The sequence below is a fragment of the Oenanthe melanoleuca genome, chromosome 20 (assembly GCF_029582105.1).
Source record: "Oenanthe melanoleuca isolate GR-GAL-2019-014 chromosome 20, OMel1.0, whole genome shotgun sequence".
Classification (NCBI taxonomy): Eukaryota; Metazoa; Chordata; class Aves; order Passeriformes; family Muscicapidae; genus Oenanthe; species Oenanthe melanoleuca.
In genome coordinates, this window is record NC_079353.1 from 2,122,547 (window position 1) to 2,136,802 (window position 14,256).

Sequence of the window (14,256 nt, forward strand, 5' to 3'; positions counted from 1 at the left end):
GTAAAGTACAAGGTTCCCTGCAAAGTGGGTAAAGGGTGTGGGAACCCCACAGTTTGTTTTTATTTCAGTGTTTCAGTGTGACCTGCCTGTCCCCAAATGCCACCTCTGTGTGCTCAGCCCCATTTGAGCAACTCCACTTAAACCTTTCCTTTAACCAGCAAAAGAATTAAATGGTAATTCTGTTTTTAGAAGCATTTTCCCTCAAAATGTATCCCTTCACTGAATAAATTCCCAGTCTCTCCAGCTCAAGTTTAAATAATGACTCTAAAAAATCAGAAATGTTTTGCAATCAAAGCAATATTGGGACAGCTCAGGATTGCTGCTGGGGGCTAGAGCAGCTTTAAAGATCAAAAATTCACAAATTAAAGAAGCTGGATACATTTGATCATTCTGAAATTATACTGACACCTTTAATGCCATTTTTTCTTCTGTCTCAGTAGCAACATTTCTTTTACATTACAGATAAATCCATGGGCAAGGGGAGATGGCAGATTCTACCCATTTTATACAAAATAATCAATGCTCCCATCTGAAATAAACTCTTAGGACAAGTAATCATGCAAACTATGACCTGCAGTTCCAGGCAGTTGAGATATACATATATTTATACACACACATTTGGGGGTACAGTAACACATTTTGATTGGTCATCATAACTTTTTAAAGAATTTTCAGCAATGGGAACCATTCACCTTCCTGCCAGGTCCTTCCACTCCTTCCCCAGCTGCAGAACAGGAATAAAGTTGTGTGGGAAAAATCCTCTCTTTTATATATATATATAGAGCACCCAGCAATCCTCCCAAAACAGCCCAAAATATCCTGTGGGGGGTGAGGAAAAAGCAGCAATTTGGGCACAAAGCTGTGCCACCAACTCCCTGGTATTTTCATGAGCACCAACCAGCCATTAATTAGATTTTTTTCAATCAGTGAAATATCAACAGGACAAACTGCACTTGGCCAACAAGGGAAGGAATTGCAAACAGATCCCAAAACAGCAAATCCCAGCCCTAAGAGGATTTTGGGGAAGATCCCAGGTGCTTCCACCCACAAACATTTTCAAGTGCACAGAAATTTTTAAATTTAGAGCCACATCCTTCATGATATGCAAGGCACAAAGATCCACCAATTCCGTGTGTTTTGGGGTGAAGGTTTCATTAGCAGCTCATGTGAAAATCATTTTATTGAATTTTCAATCTGGAGTTGGATGCTGATGGCAGAACCTAAAGCAGAGGTTTCATCCAAAATCCTTTGGAATCAATGTGATTCTTAAAACTTCAGTGAGGCCAGGATTTCTGCCTAAATTTTATTTTAAACAAAATGCATAGGTTATTTCTAGATCACTCTGATTACTTCATGGCAGTTTTTATGCCTCCTGGGATATTTTCTGTGAATCCCAAAACCTTCCATTTTGCATATAATAATTACATCCAATAAAAAAATAATATGAAGCGATTCCCAAATTCCAAAGGTCAAAAAATTCAGCTAACATAGGTTGATCTTTATTATGGAACAACGAGATAATAAATAAATAAGTTTATGAATTCACATGACCTGTACAAAAAGCTGGGAAGCTTTTGTACCAAGTTGTTTGGATTTCATATTTGTTAAATTAATGATCTAAAATTTTACACACCTGTGGAGTTAAGGCAAAACCAGACAAGACTTTTCACACAACAGAAGGGCTGGAAAACACACAGAAACACAAACAAGGGGGGTGTGGTTGTGTCCAAGGAAGGAATCCCCCAGGAGTTAAATAAAGCAGTAATTACCAAGTTAATTAAAATCGCAAAAAGGTGTGAGGTGTCCTGCAGGACAAACCTTTAACCCTGGGTGGTTGGAATCTGCTTTTCCTCTTAGGAATCAAAGAGGAAAGAGGAGCCCCTTCCATATCCAAGCAAACCCACCCCAAACCCCTCTGATGGCTGGTTCAACGTGGGTGAACCATCCAGCACACAGAGCAGAGCTCCAGTCAGCCACTCTGCAAGAGGAATTTCCTCCAAGACAATGGCAGAGGCAGTCCCAGGACAGAAACACAACCAACATTTCAATACACGGTTCTTTGGCAGCAACACACAAATTCTTGCTTGAAGTCTCAACTCAAACTCTTCATCAAAGACTTGGTGCCAGTCTTTGCACAGTTAAAGAAAATCCACTTCTTCCCCAAATCCTGTAAGTCCAGGAAATGAAATTGGAATGAATCTTGCAGGCAGCTTTAGGCTGTAACCTTAAGCATTGATATTTATTGTCTGCTTTAGTCTCAGTCCAAGGGTGTCTTATCTGAGCACACAGAATTCTGTGGAACTTCTGAGTAGTTCAGATGGGGCAAAAGTCCGTGGAGAGAATCCAAAACCACCCATGAGAAAGCAATAAAGAACCATCACTCTCATGAGGACAGAATGATCTTCATGTGACAGAGGCAGGGATGAGTCCTCACCTGGATGAACGTCACAGGAAAATTGACTTTACAGGGGGAAGACCAGGAAGCCAGAGAATGTGGAGTACTGCCAGCCACCAACCAGATTTCCCTTCTCCAGCTTCAGGTACACCTTGTCCTCCTTGTCCAGGTAGAGCAGGACCCCGTTGGTGGCAGCTTCACGGGTGACATCCTTGTCCCCAGCGAAAGCAGAGATCACTGGCTTCCCATTCAGCATCAAATTCACCTGCAAGAGAGCCCCTGAAAGCTCTGATGAACTGCACAGCACCAAGAACTACCCCTGAACACTACCCACAGTGCACAACCCTCAGTGATTTATGGGTTGTTTTAAGCTAATAATGACATTTATTTGGTACAAGCACGTGCATGTTCATGAGCTGGACCTGCAGCTCAGCTGGCATCACCTCAGCTGGTGTCACTTTGCCTATTTAGTCATACAGAAGGAAAAAAAAAAAAAGTATTTTCAATAAGTTTGGGCACCCAGAGATGTTACATGAGGTGTCAGAACACCACAGTGGGCTGGGAGCTTTCACTTCACTGGCAACAAAATGTGTGTCCCTCTCAACACTGATGGCAGCTCAGATCTGAAGTTTAGAACAGATTTTTATCTTTATAAACTGACTCCATTTTTTCTATCAAACACTCCTGCAGGCCAGCACAGCCTGTGCTGAGAGCAGCATCTCTAAATAGAGATGGGGGAACGGGCAGATCCAGGCATTTTTCATTTCCCCCATGGCAAGCTTTCAGCTTTGCTGTTCTCCCCTTCCAAGCAGCTCTAATGCAGTCACAGGGGTGAATTTTGGGATGCTTACCCACATCCACTGTGCTGGCCTTGCAGATTGTCCCATTAATTTTAATTGAAGCCACCACAGAATAAATTAGTGCTCAGCAGAAGTCAGGGCAGCAGAGGCTGGGATTTATCTGGGGTTCAGCTGTCTGGGAAATCCACTCAATCAGGGAACCAAATGCAGCTTAATGAGATTTAATGGCTCTGACAGATGCTGTGGGGGCAGAGGAGCATCACAGGGGGGGAAGCCTGCAGGTGATTTATTGGGGCTAAAACCAGTTTGATCCTCTGCAATGGTTCCTGGTTCTCCTCCCCATTTACCCCACAAAAAAAGGGGCATCAAGGCTTTACTCATCGCTTGGTTTGGGTTTCTCACTCTCCCTGGAACCATCTGACAGGAATTAAATCTCAACAGAAGACAGGTTTGTATGGGATGTTCTCACTGTGACTGTTCCAAAGCAGAGCCAAGCAAACCCATCCATCACTTCAGAATCTCTTATCCATGAAAGTTTTTTTTTTTTTTTTGGAACATTCCCTGCCACGAGCCCCAGACTCCCAGGTTTGAGCTGCTGGTTTGTGAAATGCCAGAGTCTGAGCAGAGCCCAAGGCTTGGCACCTTTCCTGGCAATGGGCATTTTAAATCCACTGCAGTGGCTGACAGAGTTATTCAGCCTTCAGCAGGCAAGAGAGTGAAAAGAACAATTTTTGAGCACATTAAACAGATTATAAGCTCATTATGGAGATTTCTGTGAGGTCAATGTGTCATTTAATTCTCTGTCATTGACCCAATTGGAATCAGGATTTTCCACAGTGAACTGCAGGGGAATCTCACCAGGGATGGGACCGTGGCTTTCACCAGCTCTCTGCCATCTCCACTTTCCAGGAGCTTCCCCAGCACCCCAAAGCAGCCACAGGGAAAAGTCTGACCCTCCTCCTGCAGAAATCCAGCCCAGCTCAGCCTGGCAGGCTCCAAAGCACATCCAGGAGCAGGGAAAAGCACCAGGCACTCCAGGGAACCTGGGGGCAATGGAGAGCCAGGAGGAGTCACAGCAACTGCTCTGGCAGGGACATCAAGGAATTGCTCCCAGGAATTTGCTGTTGGCTCTGCAAGGGGATGTTCAGGAATTTAAAGGCTTTTCCCTCCTGTGTTTAATCAGGCAGCTCTGTTGCTGCTAAGCTACAGAAGGAAGTGAAGGATTACCCCTATTCTCCAATATATCAAACAAATTTTATACATTATATGATGAAAAAAAATTAAATTATTGTAAAGGTTCCCTAGAAGGCATTGCTACAGGGATTTAACCAACCTTGCTCCTCAGCACACTGAGGGCACAACCAGGTACTTGGCACCAGGTTCCAGGGCAGAAATTGTTCCAAAAATACTCAAATCTGGTACTCAGATCCTGTGTTCCACACAGTGAGCTTAACCTGTAGCAAAACACGGCTGCTCAGCAGCATTTAAGTGAAATTCAGAGCTCTCTTTTACTCTTGGATCATTCATTCTCTAGAATGTTTCATATCCATGGCATGGAAGTGAAGTTGTGATTTATCTGAGCTGAGGATCCTGCCTTATTTCTCTTCATTTTTAATGAACTCTACTGCTGGGAAGGCAACACCACAGGTTGCTGTAAATGAAGCTATTTTTCCTTAAAATCCTATCAAATGCTCCCATGCTCAGTCAATATTCTATCCTAAATAAACAATTTAAATGAATTTAATTTTATAACCATGCTCATCAACATACCTGAATTGTTTGGCTCTGGTAGACTTTAATTACGTGAAAATTGAAGCTGTAAATTCCTTTCCGTGGTGATACAAAGACAGACTCCAACGTGAAAAAATTGCCCACATTTACAAGGATCTACAAACAGAGAAATGGAGCATGGGGATTAGTTCAGGCAATGAGTGCTAAAGAAAAATACTGATTATTAACTTTAGAAACCATTCACCCATGAAGAATTTTAATCTACATCTAAGCTGGTTTATTCATTTTCTCTCAATTACTTTGGAATAATTCATAGAATGGGGATTTAATTGTATTTATAGGACAACTTTACAACAAATAAATCAAGATGGGATTATTTCTTACCTTGCTGCTACACCAGACCCTCAAGTCCTTTCTTCCATACATATTTTTAAAAAGGCATTTTTGTTCAAAATGCCACGACAGCTCCAATTCTGGGAGTGGCACGGGCTGAAAAGCGATGGCCAAGGCAACAGTGCCTTCCCAAAGAACCAGGTGTGAGCAATGGGAACAGCACAAACCATCCCCAGCCTGAGCTCCTGGAGCAGCATCCCAGCAGAACCTGCCTGGGAGCCTCCAGCTCTTCTTAGGAGAATAATTTGGGTTTAACAAAACAGGACAAGTGGCAGAGGGGAACATCTGGGATGAGCGCATCACCCATGTGCTACGTATCCTCTGTCATTAAATTTTGCTCTCTTTCCACCCAATGATGCTTTATTTTTAATTGATTGTGCCAGGCACAGCCCTGCGTGGAGTTTTAGGGTCATTTTCAGTGCCAGCACCGAGCTGTGTGGCACATCTGGCTCCAGCTGTGGCCACGATTTACTGCTCACCACAGCAGGTGTAGGAACGAGAACCAGCAGTCTCCAGAATTCAGACCCTCCCCAGGACAGGAGCTGGGATTAAAACAAAGATGACTTTGATCCTGGGGGTTTTGGGAAGAGATTTCCATCATCTCTTCTCCTGCCACAGCTTAGCTCTGCAGTGGCACTGAAACAATTGGAGCGATTGGGTGTTGGCTGAGTGAGGAGACAAATTCCACTTCCCTTGCATTGAGCTGCATGCTGACAGATGTAAATATTAACAGACATGCAACTTTGCAAAACAGGGCTGGCATTGATTTTTTTCTTTTGTTAACACATGGACACGGGTGTCAAGAATGTGCTGCACGAATTTATCTGATCACTCAGAATCTGTTCACAAAAGTGTACAACGACTGTGCTGGCATCTGCAGGTTAACACTGGAGCTGAGCTGAGCGCAGCTGGACGGGGAAACTGGGAAAGTTAAAGCGTTTTCCCTTAGATTCTCTCTTCTCCCCCTCTCAGAAGCTGCACAAACCCTACAGAGAGATCCCCGTGTCCCCAATCCCCTCGGGGCGGTGTCACATCGCTGGTACCCCGGCACTCCCGGGCTCGGTCCGCGCTTCTCCCGGGGCAAACGGGGAACCCCTGCAGCCCCCCGGAAAAACGGGGAACCTCTGCAGCCCCCCCGGGCAAACGGGGAACCCTCTGCAGCCCCCCGGGGCAAACGGGGAACCCCTGCAGCCCCCCGGGGCAAACGGGGACCCTCTGCAGCCCCCCGAACAAACGGGGAACCCCTGCAGCCCCCCGAACAAACGGGGACCCTCTGCAGCCCTCCGGACAAACAGGGAACCCCTGCAGCCCCCCGAACAAACGGGGAACCCCTGCAGCCCCCCGAACAAACGGGGACCCTCTGCAGCCCCCCCAACAAACGGGGACCCTCTGCAGCCCTCCGGACAAACAGGGAACCCCTGCAGCCCCCCCAACAAACAGGGACCCTCTGCAGCCCCCCGGGGCAAACGGGGACCCTCTGCAGCCCCCCCAACAAACGGGGAACCCCTGCAGCCCCCCGAACAAACGGGGACCCTCTGCAGCCCCCAGGACAAACAGGGAACCCCTGCAGCCCCCCGAACAAACGGGGACCCTCTGCAGCCCCCCCAACAAACGGGGAACCCTCTGCAGCCCCCCGGACAAACGGGGACCCTCTGCAGCCCCCCGGACAAACGGGGAACCCTCTGCAGCCCCCCCAACAAACGGGGACCCTCTGCAGCCCCCCGGACAAACGGGGAACCCTCTGCAGCCCCCCCAACAAACGGGGGACCCTCTGCAGCCCCCCCAACAAACGGGGAACCCTCTGCAGCCCCCCCAACAAACGGGGACCCTCTGCAGCCCCCCGGACAAACAGGGACCCTCCGCAGCCCCCCGGGCTCTGTCCTGCCCCTCCCGGGGGACTCGCAGCCTCCAGCCGGGATGGGAAGCCGGCAGCGATCACCTGTTGGCGTGGGGGATGCGGGGGATGGACGCCGCCCGCTCACCTGGTCGAAGTAGATGATGCGCGTCTTGTTGCTCATCTCGGAGGGCTCGTGGTTGGTGCTCCTCACGGCCGAGAACGCCACCTTGGAGTTGGCCGCCCGCACGGAGATGCCCAGCGGCGACGAGGACGAGCCCTTGGCGTCGGGGGCCGGGTTGGAGTCGCACACCACCAGGCACTTGCCCTCCAGCACGATGGGCTCGGTGTCGTTCTGCGCGCCGGCCCCGCGGCCGCCCAGCGCCAGGGCCAGCAGCAGCGGCAGCCGCCAGCCCATGTCCTGCCCTGGCCACCCACTGCTCCTGCTGCTCCTCTGCGCCTCTTCCTGCCGTCTTCTTCTTCTTTTGTTTCCCCCCCTCTTTTTTTTTTTTTTTTTTTCTTCTCTTTTCTTTCTCTCCCCCGCTCTTTAAAACGCGCCGCGAAAATCCGCCCGGCCAAACCCGCGCTGTCCAGAACGCCCTTTCCTCCCCTCTTTCCACATCCAAAGGGAGGTGGGGGGAAGAAAAAACCCCTCAGGTGAGTTATTGCTGAGAGAGAGGAAGGAGAGGCGGCGGAGGGACGAGCCCGTTCGGCGCTGCCATGAGTGCGGTCGGAGCCGGAGATGCGGGATGCTCGGAGCGGAGAGCGCAGAGCGGGAGCGTCCCCAGGGCGGCCGGAGCTCCCTCTGACACACGGCAGGAGCTGCGCTCTCCTCTCGCTCTCTCTGTGTGCCTCTCCCCCACAAACGCCCCCTCCCCAGCAGCTTTGTCACAGCAAACCTGCCCAGTTCTCACCTAGCGGGGGTTCCATCCCCTAAACCCTCCCAGCGGCATCGTCTCCTGCTCACACACACTCCCCTCCTCCTCCGTCTCCTCCTCCTCCTCCTCCTCCTCCTCCTCCTCCTCCTCCTCCTTCTCGGCAACTTCTGGAGCGGCTGCGAAGCCCAGGGGAAAGAGCCAGAGCATCGCAGCATCCCCGGTTTTCAGGAGGAGGAGGAGGATGGGACAGAGCCGCAGCCTCCCTGAAAAGCAGCACCTGAACCTGGAGGCTCCGGGGCACGGAGCTGCTGGGCAGCTGTTTGCAGCTGGGGCTGGGGCAGGGCTCGGGGTGTCACATCTGAGCACCCAAAACTCTGTGGAAATTCTGGGGCCAAAATCCATGCAGAGAATCCAAAACCACCCATGAGAAAGCAATAAAGAACCATCACACATGATGACAAAATGATCTTCATGTGACAGAGGCAGGGATGAGTCCTCACCTGGATGAACGTCACAGGAAAATTGACTTTACAGGGGGAAGACCAGGAAGCCAGAGAACGTGGAGTACTGCCAGCCACCAACCAGATTTCCCTTCTCCAGCTTCAGGTACACCTTGTCCTCCTTGTCCAGGCAGAGCAGGACCCCGTTGGTGGCAGCTTCACGGGTGACATCCTTGTCCCCAGCGAAAGCAGAGATCACTGGCTTCCCATTCAGCATCAAATTCACCTGCAGGAGGGGGTGCCAGCCCTGCGGGCAGGAGGGAGCAGCTCCCCCAAATCCCACCCTGAGATCACTGCAGGGCTGCCCTGCCTGCTCTGTCAGGGTTAACGTGGCCAGTGCCACCTCAGGGTGCTGCCACGAGCTCAGGGTGTCATTTACAGCTCTATCATTAATTTATTCTTATGGTCTGTGTTGGAAGGATTGGGAGCTTAGTTGTCCTGTGAATTTTGAGATGATTAAAAACATGAATGGCTCAGTGGTGGCTTCTAGACAAGATCTTTCCTGCATCACCCGGCCCTGTTTGAAATAATCTCATGGTGAAACCTAAACCCACTGGGCTGGAATTTGGCACGGGGACCCTGGAGCAGTGCAGACCATCAACTTTCTCCATGTGCTGCTCCAGGAGACATCAGGGCTATAAATAATCCACAAATCCACACCTAAGGAAGCAGCCTGGAGAGTCCCTATCACCAAAATCCCTGATCCACACCAGGAAACTCCTCCTCCCTTTCCCACCCACACAGAAGGAAGAGAGCTCCAGGTTATTTGTAACAATCCTTGTTTGGGTGGCTGAGCTGGGCTTTAATTGCTCAGCAAAATGAGGGAAGTTTGCAGGGGATGCTGTGGGAGAGGGGAGTTGAAAAGTGGAGTTTGCATTTAATTCAAAAGCAACAAGGTTAATGATTGCTCCTATTTAATCTGACAAAGAATTTCTCAGTATTGATCCAGCTCCCTCTAACAGGGATTTTGTGTTTCTTCCTTTGAAGTAAAAATGAGTGAAATAAATAGCAACAGCAAACAACAATGGAAATTCAGATTAAGCTCACAGCTTCTTCCCCTTTCTGGACACACACTGTGGAAGCCTAAAACTGCCTCCAGCTGGAAGAATTTTGGTGTTTCACAGGAGACTTCCAGCACTGAGGCAGCTTTCTGACAGAGGGAAGAGCCAGAGGGAGAACCAGGATAAAACACCATGTTTGCATTTACATTTCCTTTCACCTCTCGCCTTGTAAACCTGCATTAAATCTGATTTCTGCATCAATATTGCATGATACCTCCCAAACCTCTTCGGAAACAGAACATCTTGCTTTGTATAATTATAATTAGTCACTTGCCTGACAAAAGGGGGGAACAATCTGCCTCACACTTTTGAGCTTCGTGCTGCTTTTGGAGACCTGCAGAGCTTTTCCAGCCCCTGGGTAACATTTCCCTCCTTCCTCTCCTTGCCTTTCTTCCTCAGTTTAATTCCATTTTTCTCCTGCCAGGCTGGGCTGGGCACCCCCAGCCCCTCTGGGACCTCCCACCCTAAAGAGGAGCTGTGGGATGAGGGTGAGCAGGGGGGCTCCATCCCAAAATAGTGGTGGCAATCCCCACCTGTGCTCCTGCTCAGGCTTGTCCCTGGATTCCCTCCAGCTGGAATTGCCATTCCTGAGCTGGCTGCTGTCCTCCCTGGCTCTCTGCTGCTCAAACTCTGTGCTGGCCAAAGCCAAGACAAATCCACCTGGCTAACGAGCCTGATGGTTCTTAAAAAACAGCCTGGAAATGTTTTATAAAGTAAATCCCACTTCATTTACCTGAGCATAAATTGTAAACAGATCCTGCAGGAATATAATAAAATCTTCAGCTGTGCACGTGGCTGCAATCAATAGAAGGTTTTGGTTTTTAATTCACACTGGTGAAGATCCAAGCCTAGATTTTCCTGCTTTATTTTAATCCAAAATCCAATTTCCCTCATTTTTTTAACAAAGTCTTTTCTGTAGTTTGCCTCTTTTAATGATCTCCCCACAATCCATCCCATCTCCAGGAATTTTTTAAACTTTCTGCAGCAGCAGAACAGAGAAAACAATGGAAAAACAATTTCCTACCAATATCTGTTGGGCTGCTTTAGTTTCCCTGACGCTGCTGTGATAAATCTGTGTTTTGATGGCCTCCTCAGGAAAGAGAATTTCCAAACTCCCTGCGAATTTCAGAGGTGATTAAGGGAGTCAGCAGGATGCCTGCATGTGTGAAGGTGAAAGTGCTCAGATCTGCCACTTGAGGTCTTTATTCTGCATTTCTGGAGCAGCCAGACCTTCTCTCCCCCCAAAGCTGAGCACCTGCACCAGGTGAAAACTGGGCTTTGCTTTCCAGTTTTTCTGTTTCTCGAGGCTTAGTCTGGGTTTGCATCAGTGTAAAAGTGAGAGCAAAGTGACCCTTGAATTCTTCTTGCTCCTTCCAAGATCTCAGGTAGGAGTCAGTTGTTTGCAACATCAATGGGGCAGCAAATATCATTAATTTTCACTAAACTATCCACAAATAGCTTGATATTTCTTGTATTTATGTTTATTCAAAATATTTCCAGGAAATATTCCCATGTTTAACCCTCCTGTAAAAACAGGGGTTAGATGGATTAAGACCATAAGATCAAACACACACATAAACTGCTTTTAAAGCAGGTATTTGCATTTAAAACTTGCTATAAAAAAAAATTTAATTCTTGGTTTACTGTTGTCTTTCTTTTTTTTTTTTTTGCATGAATTCCAGCCCTTTGGGGAACTTTCCTGCCTGCAGAAAGGGAAATACAAACACAGAAAAAGGATTTACACAGCTAAACCACAAAGCTTTGTGCATTTTGGGCTGAGGAACTGGAGAGCAGAATCATCACAGCAGTAATTCAGTAATTCCATCCTCTGAAGGGTTTGCATGGGGTCTGGTTCTCCTAATCAGCTTAATTCCTGAGAGCAGAGTGAGAGATGAGATGGGTTTGAGTGGCAGGATCCAAGGAATCAATGGAAGCAGCAGTGACACCAATGTGGGATCTTGTCTGGGAGTTGTTTCCTGGCTGAGAAAAGTTCCTGGGTTGGAACTGAGTTGAGCAAATTTCTGTTTATAATTGAATCATTCCAGGCCAAGTCCCACAGAGCCTGCTCAGGAAAATTTCTGGGAGAATTTTGGTGTAAATCTGCCCATCAGCTCTTGATCTTTATGAACAACCTTTGAGGTTTTTTTAGGTCAGTGCTTGTGAGCAAATGACATCAGCCTAGCAGAGATCCTGTTTTTTACCCTAATGCAAAAGTGTCAGGGAGTTATGTCTCAAAACACATTGCAGCACTTCCAAACTGCATCCAGGGACTTCAAATCTGCATCTGAAACCTTTTGTTTCAAATGCCTCATTTGCCAAATGAGCTTTAAGCAATATTTATCTGCTTTGTGGCTTCCTCTGGTTTAATTACTGCAATTGTATGAAATATTCCCAGTGGGCAAAATTCATCCCTGGGTAAACAGGCAGTGAGTGGGGAGGATTAAAGCTGATTTAGCAGTGCCTGAAATCATTTCAGTGCACACCAAAAACCCTCTGTGCTGCTCAGACACATCACACCATGCTGTGGGGTGAAGGATTCAAGTTAGTGCTAAAGAAAATCTCATTTTCACCAAGTGTTCATGCCTGGATTCATTGCAGCTTTCAAAAGCTCTCCTTGTCACCCTGGGAATAAAACAGCTGGTTCAGCTTTCAGTGGATTCTAAACAGTGGAAAAAAAGAGGATTTACAGTGAATTTGGGGAGAAAACTCACCAGCTGAGCCTGGCTGAGCCATTCATGCAGTGAACACCCACATCCCAAATTCTGGGATCTGCCCAGGAGCTCTTTGAGCCACCCCAGCTCCTCCCCAGGGCAGCCCCTGGGTTTGGAGTTTTCCACTTTTCCTCTTTAAGGTGAGCAGTTTAAAACTTTTGTGGTTTTTCTGAGCCATTTTCTCGAGCACAGGAAGATTTTCTAAGAATTCTTTCAGGTTTTGTACAGTGAGCTCCCTTTCAGAAACCCCACTTTTATTCTCTTTATCTGACAGCATTTCTCCTGAAACTGGTTTGGATTTGAAAGGCATTAATTCAAACCAAAAACCAGCATTCCTGAGTGATATCAAAGCTTTTCTGCACAGAACTCCTTCCAAGTGGCCACAATTTTAATTTTACTGCTCATTCATACAAATTAGCAGGAGCACTCTGCCTGGTGCCTGCAGTTCAAGTAGGAAAGGGAAGAAAATAAAATAAAATTAAAAAAAGAGGAAAAGTGGAAAGCAAAGTTCAGCCTCTGCCCTGGGGTATAATTGTCCATTTCTGGAATTTCATTTTTTTCCAGTGCTGGATAATCTCAGCTCTTTACACTGCTGAAGAGACCATGGGAGAATTGGAGAATTCTTCCCCTGGGGAAAGAGATTTGTATTTCAACCTGTGAATTCTTGCAAAGGAGTGAGTGGTGCCCCTGTGGGAGCTGAAATCTCCTCAGTGACCTGTCCCTAAACGAGCTCCAATTCTCCAGCATTTCCTGGGGCAGCTTCAAATGCTCTGAGACACTGGACAAAGTCAGGGATTTCTGCTGAAATCCATTATTGTCCAATAGGAGATACAGAAATTATCTCCCCTGCTCAGAAATGTGCATTTTCAGGAAACAAATTTCCTTTTGCTGCTGGAGTCAGTGGTTCTGACCCTGCTGAGCTGGCAGCAGAGGAAACTCAGGGCAGGTTTGACCCACAGCTCCACACAGATGAATATTGACACAAATTTCACTGAGCACAACTTCTTACAACACCTTCACTAATAATTGATGTTCCAGAATATGCCAGAAATCAGCTCTGTGGGGGAAAAAATAACTCAGATGTGAAAATGCTGCAGTTCTTGCAGCATTGCTTGCTCCCAGTAATTATATTTTCCACACAGAGAAGCCTCACCCAATGTTTTTATGACTTTTGCAGGATAAAACCATCCTGTAAAACAGGAGGGGTGCCAAGGACATTATCCACAGGGAGACTTGGAGCTCCTCTATAAAACCCCAAATAAATGTTGAGGTGTAAAAAACATTATTCTTTATATCACTAGAACACAATAAGAATTTAAGGGACTTGAAAAAAAACCCAGCATTATGGTAAATAAAATAAATAATGAGGTAGAGAACAAAAAAAAGTGATAAATAATAAAACTCCCAGGCACTCCATAGGAAAGCTTTGTGCTCTCTGAAGGGGATAGAACTCCATGCCAAGAAGGTACTTCTTTAAAATTTTAATTAATTTTTTTAATTAATGCTCCAGGATGTTCCCACAAAGGCACAGATATCGACCACTGGGCAGGATATATTTTTAATTGGGAGAGGCCTTGCCAGCTGAGCTATAAAACAAGTAGAAGCTGTTAAATAGAATAATGGAGAAGAAAGATTTGGGAGGGGAAAAAAAAGGCAAAAATCTTTAGTTAAAAGAGGCTTGGCAGGATTTTGGAGCTGAAAGAACCATGAAATTTCTCATGAGCATCAGGATGCAGGGATCTGATCCCATGGGATAATCCAGGATAATCTGACATGAGTGCTGTGGAAATGCAGAGAATTCTGATTTTTGGAGCTGTAATCAGGCACATCAGGGCAGGAGCAGCTCTGGGCAGGGCTCTGTGGAATTTGGCTGCAAGGAATGAAAAAAAAAATTGAATTTTCCTCTTCCATGAGGGGTGGAACTGTGGATCCTGTGGGTAGCACTCTGATGCT

At 47.0% G+C, this 14,256-nt stretch overlaps 1 protein-coding gene across 1 annotated transcript; it reads right to left on the bottom strand.

The window, feature by feature from the left end:
- Nucleotides 1-385: 385 nt before the first annotated feature.
- On the bottom strand, nucleotides 386-8,151 carry CBLN4 (cerebellin 4 precursor). Its single transcript, XM_056507446.1, has 3 exons — nucleotides 7,302-8,151; nucleotides 4,966-5,082; nucleotides 386-2,660 (listed from the first exon to the last, which is right to left on the bottom strand). Exons 1-3 carry the CDS (start codon nucleotides 7,569-7,571, stop codon nucleotides 2,463-2,465), a joined length of 585 nt encoding a protein of 194 aa, XP_056363421.1. The 5' UTR covers nucleotides 7,572-8,151; the 3' UTR covers nucleotides 386-2,462.
- Nucleotides 8,152-14,256: the final 6,105 nt, after the last annotated feature.